Source organism: Vombatus ursinus, unplaced genomic scaffold (assembly GCF_900497805.2).
Source record: "Vombatus ursinus unplaced genomic scaffold, bare-nosed wombat genome assembly UNPS02014779.1, whole genome shotgun sequence".
NCBI lineage: Eukaryota > Metazoa > Chordata > Mammalia > Diprotodontia > Vombatidae > Vombatus > Vombatus ursinus.
In genome coordinates this window covers 48,227,890-48,243,851 of record NW_020954557.1, presented here as the reverse complement: position 1 = coordinate 48,243,851, position 15,962 = coordinate 48,227,890, and the positions used below count along the sequence as shown (strand labels likewise).

At 37.9% G+C, this 15,962-nt stretch overlaps 1 protein-coding gene across 1 annotated transcript; it reads left to right on the top strand.

The window, feature by feature from the left end:
• The first annotated feature begins 3,761 nt into the window (after positions 1-3,761).
• On the top strand, positions 3,762-14,443 carry G6PC2 (glucose-6-phosphatase catalytic subunit 2). Its single transcript, XM_027865712.1, has 5 exons — positions 3,762-3,979; positions 4,769-4,878; positions 8,253-8,364; positions 11,394-11,509; positions 13,932-14,443. Exons 1-5 carry the CDS (start codon positions 3,762-3,764, stop codon positions 14,441-14,443), a joined length of 1,068 nt encoding a protein of 355 aa, XP_027721513.1.
• The last annotated feature ends 1,519 nt before the right edge of the window (positions 14,444-15,962 follow it).

The window sequence follows — 15,962 nt, the reverse complement described above, 5'->3', positions numbered from 1 at the left end:
TTGGAAATGAAATGATGGGTACAAGTTAAGCCCAGGAGAAAAACCACAGAATTATTAATATAATACCAATGTTTGCATCCTGAATAGAACAGATCTATTTATGGAACTGCTGTCATTTAACAAATGTTTATCGATTGTCAGATTGATTCCACTGGCCAGTGACATGGACAAGACTAAAATCAAGGTCTGTCCTGTTGCTGTCAAGACAATCTCCATTTCAAGGTAAGAATGTTTCCGCTTTAATTATTATTTGTTCAACCTTTTCCCTAAGAAGTTCAATTTCAATTCAATTCACATTTATTATGCAATTACAAATTGTAAGACCAGAGAAAGGTGACACAGACTTTCCTTATAAGAAGCTCGCAATCTAAAATTGTAGAAACAATGCATATATTATATACATCTTATTTTATATTATACATATATTATAATAGAATATATTTATATAATATTAAATTATATTCATGTTCATTGCATATTATATACATATATGCATACATACATTTAGTCAAACAAACAAAAATGATGGTGCAAGGGAGGATGATGTAAATTATATTTTTATGGGCAGCTAAGTGGTATAATGGATAGAGATCTAGTCCTGGAGTCAGAAGACCTGAATTCAAATCATAGCTCTTGAGTGACCTTGAGCAAGTCATTTAACCACAATTTGCCTCAGTTCCCTCAACTGTAAAATAAGGATGATAATAGTAGGTACTTCCCGGGGTTGTTGTGAGGATCAAATGAGATAATATATAGAGAGCGCTTAGTACAGTGCCTGGCATACAGTAGGCTCCATATAAATGCTCGCTATTAAGTTATAAATGCACAGGAGAAGACCAGGTAGGAAGGTATTAAATTTTTAGGAAGGAGAAGTAACTTTCCACTGGACAAAGCAAGGAAGGCTTCATAGAGGGGGTGGTTCCTGTGGTAGGCTTGAGGTAAAAGCCTCTTTGCATTCTAGGAAATCACATTCATACTCCTTCTATCCTCTCTCTCTGCTACCTCATTCCCTGCTACTGCACCAGATGGGCATTACCAGCTCCTGCTCTGGGGCTCTGTGCTCCTAATTGGTGAGAGTTCATCATGTGTAGCTGGCCCCAGATCTGCTGGTGTATGCTAATCATTTTCATGCAATGCCTTGGCTCATAACAATCCCTCCTCCTTTACCTCTCTCCTCCCCACACATACCTCTTGGGTGCAGATATCAAGTCAATCCTATCATTTGTGGAAAGGAATATTCTATGGCTCTACTGACCATCTCTGTGACTTTCCTGAACAAAACATCTTTTCCCAGTCACAACGTTAACTTTGTGTGATCTTCTATTACAACCCGAGGGGACTGAGGGAGGTGAGGGCTATCTTGCTTCTTGCATTTGTGAACTCAGCACTTAGCACAATGATTGGCACAGTAAGCACTTAATAAATACTTTTTTTATTCATTCCTTCATGTTGGATATGTTCCAACTTCCATAAATACTTTCTCTAATTGAGGAGTTTCTCTAAACCCTTGACATAATACCAGTGCATTAAGCAACTGATGCATTCAGCACAAAATTCTAATTAAAAAGGAAAATTCAGCTGCTTTCAAATTCATTTTAACAAGTATTTTCAGAATCTTCTAAAGGTTTTTTTTGGGGGGTGGGAATGAAGGGGGCTGCTTTGTTGTGGTTTTAGCTGGAAACTGGTAGAAATGACTTGAGCAGAATGTATATAAACTGAAAAGGTTAATGGAATTAGAGATCTGAAAGGGCCATTAAGAGGTCATCTAAGTCAACCTTCTCCCTGCCTTCTCATGGGATTTATTATTGCCACTACCCCACCACTGCCGCCATCCTTAGCACATAATATTGCACATTCTGAATGTGCAATTCACAGCACTGCGTTTCTGGCTTACAGTCAAATCTCAGCCTCTCTTTCTGATGCTTACCCGTTCCTTCCTGACCTAGTACATGTGAATGTTTGCTTTGAGGCCTTGTACTAGGGCCTTTTGAACATACTGTTTTTGACAGCCCATTTCCCTAATTTTTCCAGTTTACTTTACATTCTATTCCTATCTTTTGTGACATGAACAGCTCTGCCCAGTTTGTCCTTGCTGCTGCCAACCTAATGAACGTGCTCACAGGGCTCCAAGTCACTGATAAAATTACTCAACAATAATGGCACCCAACTGGTGCTTTAGTGACCTAAACCTTCGCTGTCCTACTTTTGTGTCTCACTAATAATTAGAGTAAATGACATTTAGGAAGAGCCAACCCAGAACAGAGGATAAAGAATCGGTCCTGGCATCAGGGTTTTACTGGGGTTAAGGTTTTGCTTCTGACTATGCATTAGCTGTGCCAAGGGCAAGTCAGTTCATCTTTCCATGCCGCAGGAAATTTGCTAAATTAAATGGTTAATTTGTAAAGGGACCTTCCCATTGGATTAAATCATAGGTTGAAGTAACAACAAAAAATACTGACCTTCATATAGTCAGACAAGAGAATGTGAGCTGCCTGAGGGTGCAGAATAAATGAATGGGGGGAAAAGGCATTTATTAAGTACTATGTATAAAGCACTGTGCACAATTTCTGTTTTTGTCTTTGCATCCTCAGCACTTAGCACAGTGCCTTACTGGTAGGAGACCCTTAATATATATTTTTTAATTGAATTGAATATAGTGATTTAAAGTTTGCAAAATGCTTAACATGGGATTAATTCATTTGAGCCCCACAACAGTATCTGTGAGGTAGGTATCCCAGGGGTTGTTATCCCCATTTTACAGATGAAGAAACAGAGGTTCAGCTTATGATCTCACAGCTAGTGTCTGAATCAGGATTTTAACCCAAGTGTTCCTTTAACTTCCAGGTCTTCAAGTGCAGAACTTGATCCACTATTCCCTGTCGCCTGTAAAGAAATAATAGCAGCTTTTCCTTTTAGAGCTACTAGTTGGTACAGTGGATAAAGCACCAGATCTGGAGTTAGGAAGACACCTTCCTGAGTTCAAATCTGGCCTCAGACACTTCCTACAACAACAACAGACACTTACAAGCTGTGTGACCCTGGGCAAGTCACTTAACTCTGTTTGCCTCAGTTTCCTCATCTGTAAAAATGAGCTGGAGAAGGAAATGGCAAACCACTCCTGTTATCTTTGCCAAGAAAACCCCAAATGGGGTCACGAAGAGTTGGATGTGACTGAAAACAACTAAAACAACAACAAACTTCCTTTTAAAACAACATAAAACCTGGAATTAACAAACTATTTTCCATGCCATAGCTATTTTTTTAGCTGAACAATTGTTACTTTTTTCCTCCTCAAAGACACAATAAATAAACTTACAACCATATTCTATTTGAAATTAAAATGCCTAGATTCGAGGGCTCATTGACATATGATAATGACTTTCATATTCCTCTAGTCAAGCATAGAAAAGTAAATGTCTGACCTTCGGAGAAATGAACTGTGCAAAAACGGCGAGCAAACATGGTCCAACTGCTCACGCAACGAAAAGATGGTTGCGTAAGACATGCATTGTCCCCCAACCCCACTTTCCCCATGACTTGCTGCAAATCAGCATGTACTTCAGAACCTCTTTCCCTCCAATTAAAATCATAAACAGGCAAGCTTTTCACCAGCAAAGGACCAACGTGCCTCCCCCACAGATGGACAGAATCACATGTTGTATTCACAGCCAGACACACCACCTGGGTACCCTATAAAAGCAATGAAAACCACTTCATTTAGTTTCCAATCTCTTTATGTCCAGAATTGTCTTTTTTTAGGAATGGATTTCCTTCACAGGAATGGAATTCTTGTGATTCAACATTTGCAGAAGGACTATCGGGCTTACCGTGATTTTCTTAATTTCATGTCCAGTGTGGGAGATCCTCGTAATATATTTTCGGTTTATTTCCCACTATGGTTTCAGCTTAATCAGACAGTTGGAACTAAGATGATATGGGTAGCTGTCATTGGGGACTGGTTCAACCTTATATTTAAATGGTAAGGCTTCTTTTTTTTTTTCTTTTCCCTCTAAAATCCATTGTTTTTTAGACTGTAACTTTAGTTCAGCTTAAAGGTTTCAGAATACATTCAATATTCTTAGATTGGGGAAGCAGTCTTAGTCACATTGCTATTTCATTTCAGAAGAACTGAACTTACAGGTGAATGGACTTTCACAGTTAACAGCTACTTCCCTAAACCCACTGATCGATTTTGTGACAAGATCAAAGGAAGGACGCTTGCCTGAAGTGCAGGTGGATGACTTCAACAAGATTGATTCTTCAGAATAATTTATACTTCTACTGTATAACCACCCAATAAAGGATGGGCCTCACAGTCAGGAAGACAAATATTTGCTGTGTGAGCCTGGGCAAGCTCCTTAACTTCTCAATACCTCAGAAATCCTTTTAACACTGTAAGTTGCAGAGCAGATGATGATCTACATTGGCAGGAGAAGTTTCCTCACTGGGAATTTCCTGTGCTAATGAAGTCATAGGGCCAGCGTCTCCAAAAGAAAAATAACCACCTCAAGATGACAGAGTGCCTAAGTAAGGAAGCCAAACTCATTTATGGTTAATATTGCAAGTGGTGATGAAAACTAAAATGACTGGCCCCTGTCAGTATGGTAGGAGATGTGCTAGAACCCAAGATTCCCTCAAAAACTCTGTATTTTTGCTTGCTTGGCTATCTCTTTCTTTGGGGCATTTTGTTTGAGAAAGAAAATTTTACCCTAAGAAATGAAAGCTGTGTGTATGGTACATATGTATTTACTAATTTTTTTTAATGTAGGATTTTATTTGGTCATCGCCCTTATTGGTGGGTCCAAGAAACTCAGATTTATACAAATCACTCAAGTCCATGGCTTGAACAATTTCCCACAACATGTGAAACTGGTCCAGGTAAGATATTTTTCAGTAGTTTTAGAATAATGACATGATTCCAATTACCTGGTTTAGAATCCTGATTCTGTCACTAAGTTACAGTGTGACCTTGGTTAGGTCTTTCCACCATTGTATACCAGTTTCCTCGTCTGAAAAATGAGGAGGCTCGATTGGAAGAGCCCTACTAACTTTTAATAATCTGTAAATCTGTGAATAATGAGTTCACACACATTACAGTTTATAAAGTACCTTCCTCATAATAACCTAACAAGGTAGCTAGTGCTCTTATCACCCCCATTTTGCAGATGAAAAAACTGAGGCTTGGAGAAGGTGACTTACTCAAGGTGACATGGTAAGGGGCAAAATTTGAACTTGAGTCCACAATTTTGGATTCAAAGACCAGTGTTCTTTCCCTTTTACTAACAGCTAGTAACACATTGGCTAATAAGCGGAATGATCATCTGACAAATTATTATGGGGCTATAGTAGGGAGTTTAGCATAGCAACTGGCTCATTGTAGATGCTTAATTAATTCTTGTTGAATTGAATAAAGAAAATAATCTGAGCAAGAATTCTTAATATTCCAATGTGAGTCATAAAGATATTCTGGTGCAGAAGGACAAATTTTTTTATGACTAACCAAGCTCTGTTGCATTAACTGCAAAAAATGAAATATGATAATACTGTCCAAATAATTTTGTCGTTTGAGCATTTACTCAGCAGCACAGCAGTGGACTGTATCTTTTAACACCAGCTAACATTCATTCCCAGAACTACAGTGCAATTCTAGAAATGTCAATGTGCATGCTGTTGAGCAATTTTCAAAGGCATTGTAGGTCTTCTGAGAATATCATTAATGGGTAGAGAATGGACTGTCATACACAATATTCCTACAGGAATGATAAGGGTTTCCTGGTATTCCCATTAGCCGGGAAGAGTGCATCTGACCTCAGAACAGTTTTTGTTTAAATTTCTCATCTTTCTTCTCATGCATAAGCAGTGCACAGATAGTCTTTTCTATAAGACCTTATCATAATCTGAATATAAACATTTTAGCCTGAATGTTGAGTTTCTGTCTACAAGAATGATGCTTTTTGTTTGTTTATTTGTTTGGGGGGAAGTCAAAAGAGAAAATAGTATTACATTATTTTTAAGTTATAGAATTATGTTGTGATGTCATTTATTTGCCACAAGATATATGTGTGTGTGTGTGTGTGTGTGTGTGTGTGTGTGAGAGAGAGAGAGAGAGAGAGAGAGTTTGTGTGTATAGTGTTGCACAAAGTTAATGCTATTGGATACACTAGACTAGAATAGAACAGACTGGAATAGAGAGTATGGTGGAAAATGAGATGGTCTTAAAGTGAGGAAGTCCTGGGTTCAAGTTCCACTTCTGACCTCTACTGACTGTCACCCTGGACATATCATTAGACCACTGTTTCAGGAAGCTTTCCAAGACTATAAGTTGAAGAACAGTTCAATCAGCATTGATAGAAGGAGATTCCTTACTGGGACTTTCCCATACCATGAAATCACAAATCTGGATCCAGGCCCCTCCTATCAAAAAAAACAAAACAGGGAAATGGGAATTTACGTTTCTAATTGACTTCCTGGTTTTAGGGTCAATTAATTACCTCTTTGGCCTAGCTGATACAAATACTATGACAACCATTCTTGATGGAGAAGAATCGAAATATTTCAGTTTTGAACAACTAGCTAGTAAACAGCTTAAATATGGATCACGCTTTTTTTTTTCAAATTCATGTGTAAGTTGTTTGGCACATGTACAAATCATGATTTGGTTGCCTGATTTTGGTATAATTGCTACTAGTTTGACTTCTGCATCCTGGGAGCAAAAACTTTTGTGCTACAGAACAGAGAAGGAAAAGGATCATTTTCTTCAGGCCAGGCCTAGGTCAAATTCTTGGGGGTAAAAAAGGTAGAGTTTGCCTTTGGTACTTTTAACCCATCCTTTCTTTACTTCTCTCCCTCTTAAAGGTTTTTAGACGTGTGTGTGTGTGTGTGTGTGTGTTTGTGTGCGTGTGCATGTGCCTTGGTAATCTGGAGAAGCCTATGTACTCCTCAGAATATTTTTAAATTCATAAAATAAAATACATAGGATTATAAATAAAACCAATTCTATTGAAATAGAGTTACCAAAATTAAAACCAAACAAACAAATGGACCCTAGGTTAAGAAAACCTGCACTTAGTGTACTTTTCCTAGATCTTCAGTTATCTCAGATTGTCATCATCCTTTCATGGAGACCAGTAACTCCTCAAATTGGCCTGTGCTACAAAATTATCTGCTTCTCCGTCTCTCTCTCCATGCAAATTCTTTCTTTGTAACTGCTTCTCTCAGCTAAGTGTTAGTAAGAAAGTAAGTTGATTGGATTAATCTAGTGAATGGATCATAGATTTTCCGTAAAACTGCCAGAGAGAGAGGGAGAGACAGAGAAAGAGAGACAGAGAGAGAGAGACAGACAGACAGACAGAGACAGAGAGACAAAGATAGAGAGATAGAGACAGAAAGAGAGAGAGGGAGGGAGAGACAGAAGCAGAGACAGAGACAGAGAGAGAGAAAGAGAAAGAGAGAGAGGGAGACGGAGAGAGATTGCTTGGCAGTACAAATTGATCTTTAATGGGTGGGATTTCAGGCAATGTGATGAAGTAAAAAGAAAACATTTAGACACTTGGAAAGGAGCGATATTTAGGATCAGGAAAGCCACAGTATAGAGAACCTGACCTAGGCATCTTTTCCCCAGAAAGGGGCTCCCCTAAGTCCATCCCTTTTTCATGGTTTCTTTTCTTTTTTTCCTTTTGCACCTCCCAGTTCTCTAAAAGCGCCAGGTGGCTACCATGGCAACAAAGCCAAGACTCTGTCCATATAGGGTTGGCAAGGAACAGCTGTTTGTGTGTACAGGTTGTCTGCTAGTGTCCATTACCTGTAATTAATATTCACCATTTGACCTGTTCATTGTAATAGAAATTGACCCATCCCAGGCCTCCAAAGGGATGTGCTTTGATTTCTCTGTAATTGAAGTCAATGGAAAGATCACTTGAATGCAGGTGGCTATAGATGTAGGCTTAGCCATTTTTGAAAATTCAGGCTTATCAGAACTAATTATTTTGAAAGTCAGGACATTCCAAGAAAAAAATAATATGTTTTTTGTTTTTTTTTTTTAAGTCTGAAGCAGTTTAGCTCAATTCCTACCCTCCCCCACTCCCCATTAGCCAATTTGGGAAGAGGTCACTTTGTCACCAAAAAGTCACTTAGAGCACGGTGGCATTTTTCCTGAGTTATTAACAATTTTCAGCCTCCTGTTCCAATGCTCATTTCCAAAACTTGTTATACCTTCATAACTTCTGAAACGCATCTGTTATTTATTGTTATAGGAAGTCCCTCAGGCCATGCCATGGGATCATCTTGCGTCTGGTATGTAATGGTAACAGCTGCGCTGAGCTACACTGGGGGTCGAATAGATAAATCATCAGTGACTCTGCACAGGTCAGCTTTGGATTGGTTTCTGCAAGATTTCATTTGAATTGGACGTTGTTGAATAAAGCACATTTGCTTTCATTTATCCCAGAACGATGTACTTGTAGTTGTTGAAATATATTTATTTATTCTGGCTCTTCAAACCCCAAACAGCAACATTAATGGAAGATTTATATTTTGAATTAAGATAACCCTCTAATTAGCTCATGGCCATTGTTTCAACAGAGTGTTGGAAATTTTCCATTGATAAATGTCCTATTCTAGATGTCTTTTTGTTACCATAACATAAAATCATTTTTAGTGGCCCATAAATAACTCTTCTAAAAATATACAAGGACTTATTTTGCATGCAAATTCCCTCTTTAAGAAAAACTGGAAGTTTGAAAATGGCTTTCATACTCTTTGAAGGTATCTGTTTACATACAATTATGCCTGCTTCTTTTAATAGTTCATATTTTTTACATTTAAATAGTTAATTTCCTGAGCTCAAAGAAGTTAGTCAGATGTCATCTTTTAAACATTAAGCATGGTATTGAAAATAAAATTTGATTCATTTTGATCCCAGTTAGTCTTAATCAGTGAATTTCAAGGGAAATTGTAATCATTCCTAGTATATAATTTGTCCAGAACGTAGATGTGAAATGTTCTCCAAGTAGTCCGCACGTTACAGGGGACAACCTTCTCCTGGAGCCCTATTTGCTGATGATCTCTTTATAGTATAATTTATAAAGAGGAAGCTTATTCTATCTGACATAGATACATAGGGATCTAGAATTTAAATTTCTGATACTTTCCTATATCTCTTGGTTAGACGGGCATCTTCTTTTCCTTTTTCTCCCCAGTCCTTTAAATCCCACGTTTGAGGAAATCATTCTCTAATCTTTACAATACTTACTATAGCCTCCCTGGGATGATTTATTCACTTAATCTTTTAGCTGCATTAGCTAGCCCTGAAAATTGCTAATAATTTAAATTCATTTAATCTTTTTAGCAGCATATTATTACAATAATTTTATTGATTAATGAAAAATTTTCCAAGTCCCAGCTGATGACACACTCTTTGGAATAATACTGGATATTAGCACAAGTCTTGGCACATTATTAATAATAAATGGTTGTTGATGGATTGATACTTCAAAAATTTCAAAACAGTTAATCTGAGAATCTCCCCAAAGTTTCTAATAACGACATCTGCCCTGTTTGTGGGTATCCACATAGCAGTTAATACCTAAGGTATCCAAAATTTAATGAGTGCAAAAACATCAAGAAAGGTGTTATAATGAATGTGAATAGTAATTTACATTTGCAAAATATCATTCAAGTGGGGATTCAGTTGAAACTAAGTGTTTTCTCTGTCGAATCTCTTTGAGCAAATGTGACTAAACCTAAGCATATTTTTTCTTTTGAACAGCTTTTCTTGATGTGCTTTTCAATGCTTCAAATTTAAGTCTTACATATCCCACCGACTAATTCCTTTCCCTTTCACAAACCACAGGTAATCATAGATGACATTTTATATAGTTCTTTAGCGTTTTCATATACCATCTCATTTGATCCTCATAATAGTTCATTTTACAAATAGAAACTGAGGGCTCGAACAGTTCAATTGACTTAGCCCAAGGCCACATAGAAAAAAAAATACTCATTTATTAAGCACCTACTATATGTTAGGCACTTTACATGTATTATCTTATTTGATCCTTATAGTAACCCTGGGAGTTAGGTGCCATTGTGATTCTCATTTTACAGCTAAGGAAACTGAGACAGAGGTTAAGTGACTTTCCCAGGGCTCCAGAGCAAGTAAGTGTGTGAGGCCAGATTTGAATTGAGGTTCTTCCTGACTCAAGGCCTTAGCAACTGTGCCATCTGGCCATGCATTATTAGCAACTGGCATAGCCAGACCTTACCTCAGTTCTTCTGTCTCTAGTTATAGCACTAGTTGTAATGTAATAGCATGTAATAGCATGCTTTCCTCCTTCCTTTCTTCCTTCTTTTAAAAGTCTCACCAATACCTAGTCTTTCCCCTTTCTAGAAGAAACTTGTGGCCATAGGGCCATATAAAAACCATTCTGAAACACCAGTGATATTCTGGAAGTCACTTTTGGAGTTATTTTAAAGAAGTGGCTGCCTTTTTCCAGTGTTATCATTTAAAAAGGGAAGTTTTGAGCATCATTGCCTTCCATCACAATTGTAGCTTCAAGTTTCCTCGGCCCTTTCCCTTAGATCTCAAAAATAAAAGTATGAATCTAACCCATTTAAACCTTTTTTCATTAAAGAACTAGAAACTGTAGTAAACCTATCTGGTTTATATCAATTATCAATCTAAATACTATCACAAACTAACCTACCAGCAAACAAAAATAAGAATGACTAAAGTTTAGCTGTTCAGTCATGTCATGATCCAATGGACCGTATCATACCAAGCCCTTCTAATCTTCACTGTCTCTTCAAGTTCATGTTCACTGACTAGTTCTCAATCACTCAGAGTAAAAGTGAATGTGCCCATGCTGTCTGGTTCCTATGCACCCCCTCCCCAATCAATAAATACTGTTATAATGTCTAAATTGTCTTTAATTGATAGCATTTATTAAATTTCAGGAATTAAACAGAAGAAACAAGGTGGCACAGTGGATGGAGCACTGGACCTTTAATCAGGAAAAAACTGAGTTCAAATCCAGCCTCAGATATTCACTAGCTATGTTACTCAGCCAGTCACTTAACTTCTGTCTACCTTGATTTCCTTATCTATAAAACAGGTCTACCTACTAGGATTGTTGTGAAAATAAAATGAGATAACATTTATAGAGCACTTTGCAAACCTTAAAGCACTATATAAATGCTAGCTATAGTAATAATAATAAACACGACAATTATTATTATTACATCAAGATGGCCTACTAGTAAGCTTCATACAGAAACCTGCAGTAACTGTTAAGCTTTTCAAATCCTACATAGCACACAGAAGTAAGGCTTTAAATAAAATAATATAACTTTCTTCAATTTTTTGTTTCATATGTGTACTTGTCTTTCCATCACAGACTTACCTGGTCATTTCTTTGGAGTGTTTTTTGGTTGATTCAAATCAGCGTCTGCATCTCCAGAGTATTCATAGCGACACATTTTCCTCATCAAGTTGTTCTTGGAGTAATTGGTGGTAAAAATGATTGCTTTTCTTTAGTTTTATCATTTGAAAGTTTTAGCCTCATCCTTTGGCTGTATGTTGTCAGATCCTCACTGGGACTAAAAGGGGAATGGATTGGAGTTTATGTTGCCTTCTTTAGGCCACTGTAGCCGTGTGCATATAGCATGATGCTGTGGGACCTGAAGAAGTAAAAAATGCCTTTCTGATTTTCTGACTTACGTGCTTGTATAAGCCATCATTTTAGCTTGGGTTTTTAATGTTTGGGCCCAGGGCGGAGTTAAGTATGGTCAACTGAGATGCCATTGTGTGATGGAGCCATCTGTACACGCTTATCCATGGGCTGATGGGCTTCATTGAGCAGCTCCCCATTATTTCAGAAAATGCTGTTTGTCATGACTGGATTTTTCATGTAGCTCCAAAGAGCTAAGGATAATGTTCTATGCACATTAATTTCAAGTGCACAGTAATTTAATGACATATATTATTTGAAATGAAATTTATCTTTGCTGTGGAATACTGGAAAGCCTCGGAGTCAGGAAGATTTGGGATCAAATCCTGCCTCTGACTCATGCTATGGGCAAGTAATTCACCTTTCCACACCCCATGCAATGCTCCAGGACTGTAGGTAACGGATGTGGTGCCAATCTGTATCAAGGGAAGCAGTGTGGCAGAGTAGGTAGAATGCTAGACTGAGGGTTAGGAAAACCTGGGTTTGAATTCAGTCTCTCACACTCCCTACATCGAGTGCCGTACTTGCCAGAAAGACCTGGGCTGAACCCTCCCTCTAACACCTGCAAAGGGTGTGTCTATGTAACCATGAGTAAATCACTTAATCTGTCTCAGCTTTGATTTGCCCATCTGTAAAATAAGGATAATAATAGATATAGCATCTACCTCACAGGATTGTTGTGAAGCTCAGATGAGATAATATACATGAAATACTTTGCAAACTTTAAAGCATTAGGTAAACATTGGCAGCTAGGTGGTACTGTGGGTAGAGTGCTGGACTTGGAACCAGAAAGACTCATCTTCCTGAGTTCAAATCCACCCTTAGAGACTTACTAGCTAGGTGACCCTGGGCAAGTCACTTAACCCTGTTTGCTTCAGTTTCCTCATCTGTAAAATGAGCTGGAGAAAGAAATGGTAAAATCACTTCAGTCAGTATCTTTGCTAAGAAAACCCCAAATGGGGTCATGGAGAGTCAGACACAATTAAAAAATGACTTAATGACAAATATCAGCAGTTATTAGTATCATCATCACTGGAGAGTTTCCACACTGGAAGTTTGCTAAAGTGATAAAACCACAGATATAGACCCCTCCCCCCCCCAAAAAAATCATTCATCAGCACTAGTTAAGTGCCCCACTTACAGTGAGAGGCTTGTTGGCTCTGAATGAATGAAACATCTCTTTTAATATTGGTGGTCACAGTCCCAGAAAGGCAGACATATTGTTGGGTTTAGAAACTGTGATAGCTATTACTTAGAAAAATAGGTTCGGGAATAATTAGTGGATATACTCAAAGGCCGTAAATCACAGACTAGTAGACTATTAGAACTGGAAAGGACCTAAAGAATCCACTGGTTCAACCCCCTCACTTTTGCAGATGAGGAAACTGATGCACTGAGTGGTGTGTCCTGGCTGAGTTTCCAGACCTAATGAGTGGTTGGAGGAGACACTTCTTTCTCAAAGGTAGTCATGGAATGCACAGAGTGTTAAATCAGGAAGGGATCTTAGTCAGCATCTAGTCTAACCCTCTCATTGTACAGGTATGGGAAGGTTGAGCAACTCTCCCAGAGTCACAAAGCTAATAATAAATGGCAAAGCTTGTACTTAGCCCTACTTGTCCAGTTCAAATTTATTCAAAAAGTATTTATTAGTGCCTACTATGTACAAGGCACTTTCTTGTTTAGTCATTTCAGTTGTGGATGACTCTTTGTCGCCTCATTTGGGGTTTTCTCGGCAAAGATACTGGAGTGGTTTGCCATTTCCTTCTCCAGCTCATTTTACAGATGAGGAAACTGAAGCAAACAGGATTAGATGACTTACCCAGGGTCACACAGCTAGTAAGTGTCTGAGGCAGGATTTGAACTCACAAACATGAGTCTTCCTGATTCCAGGCCTGAGGCTCTATCCACTGTACCACCTAGCTGCTCCACTGTATTAGGTGATGGGGATTCAAAAGCAAAGAAATGAAAATTTGTCCCTGTCCTCAGGGAGTTTACATTTTACTATACATACACAGCAGACTTTTTGGTTCTAAGTCTAGTGGTGCTCTTTCCCCAAGGCCATACTGTTTCTCCGAGAATATAATTTCTGGTAAGGACCTTGTATCCCCAGCACTTAGCACAATGCTTGGCACATAGATACTTAATAAATATTTATTGATTGGCAAGAAAGTAAACTCACTTAAAGTTTCTGTGTCTGATTTGTAGGTATGCTTGTGGCAGAAGCATTTGAACATACACCTGGAATCCAAACAGCAAGTCTGAGAACATATATCAAGACCAATCTGTTTCTATTTCTTTTTGCCCTTGGCTTTTACCTAGTTCTCAAACTTCTCGATATTGATCTCCTGTGGTCTGTCCCCAAAGCCAAGAAATGGTGTGCCAATCCAGACTGGATCCACATTGACACAACTCCATTTGCTGGCCTGGTGAGAAACCTGGGAGTTCTCTTTGGATTGGGCTTTGCAATCAACTCTGAAATGTTCTTTCTGAGTTGTAGAGGAATGGATAGTTATAAGCTGAGTTTCAAATTGCTTTGCATGATGACTTCACTGACCCTCCTGCAACTGTACAACTTTGTTAAGATCCCAACCCAAGCTGAGTATTTGTTTTACGTGTTATCTTTCTGTAAAAGTGCATCCATTCCGCTGGCTGTGGTTGCTGTGATTCCTTACTGCATACATGTGCTAATGAGGCCAAGGGAAAAGAAGATTAATTAGGTATGTTGGGGTAAGGGGGAAGAGTTATGTCCCTTCACACAGAACAAATTCCCTTGACCCTCCAGGAGAATCACAGTTAGAGACTTGAGTGATCAACTGTCTAGTCTTATTTTACTGATGAGGAAACCAAGGGCTAAAGAGGTTAAGTGACTCACTCAAGGTCATACAGCTAGCCAGAGGCAAAGCCAGGGTTAGAAGCCAGGTGTTCCAATTCCTAGTCTGAGAATCTACTCATGTATCTACTCATGACTCCATATTTTGGTGCCTTTTGCAATCCTTTCAAAATGGAGGGGAATACTTCAATACTTTCCTTTGAAGACATTTTGGCGGTAGTTAAATCAGTTACAATCTTCAATGAGTTTAGAGTGTTGAATCCCGATTGATCTATACATTGGCATTATTCTGAACAGGTCAATCACCCTAGAAGACACTTATATAATACAGCAACATATATGCAAACATTTTGGGGGAAAGGAAAAGTATGATGGGTTGGTGTCTCAGTTTGCATCTCTTTTTAATGGTACATGTCATGATTCTGCAGATTGGTAGACACCTTTACAATAAATATGAAACAAATATGAAATTATTAAAATATGAATATATTAAATATGAAATCAACTTTTACTCTTTTGGAAAGTGTTACAAAAAAAGGCTTCCTCTTTCCTTAGGCTGTTGAAGTCCTTTATCTTAGAATTATTACCTACAAGCCCTTGGGAGTTAGATAGAAATTCAGTATTACTTCTTATCTCATTCTAACAAAAAACAAGTGAATTGTCTTCTTCAAGGTTTCATCCCAGCTCAGTGGAGCCAATAATAATCCTAGCTCTTAACTGCATTAATCTTTATTTATTCTGCACAATGATCAAAATCTAAATACTTTGAAACTTACCATTATAGATATTGTTGTATGCTCTCCTGAGAATATCCCAATATGGTTTGATTTTTTTTTAATGGACCCAGCCAGTCAATACTTCTGAACACTGAGATGATTAACTGTTTTATCTCCATCCAGTTCATCCTGTTCAGTTACCTCTGACATATAAAAATGCCACATGCTGCTCATTTTAATGACCTAGTTAATGAATTCTTTAAAATAATGACATATTAAATTAATCATAAATATTTTTGATGGTAACATTTTGGATAGATGTTATGTCATTTGAAAAAAACCATCACTGCGGCATGTTGAAGATGACAAATTCAGGTTACTGCTAGCTCTCCTGCGAGTGTATTTCATATGCCAATGCCTTTCAAGGACCCATTTAATATTTTACTTTTCAAAGATAGAAAAGCCTGGGTGGTTAACAACCAAAGCAAGATGCTAGGAGGCAAGGAAAAGGGCCTTTGAAAAAGAGATTATAGATTTCCAGCTGAAAGAGCACTTAGAAATCATATCTATATCTATATATGTATATGAATTATATATACACATGTATACACATATATGTATATATGTGTCTATGTACACGCACATGGATGTGTATGTATATATTGTGTATATATATACATATATATATAC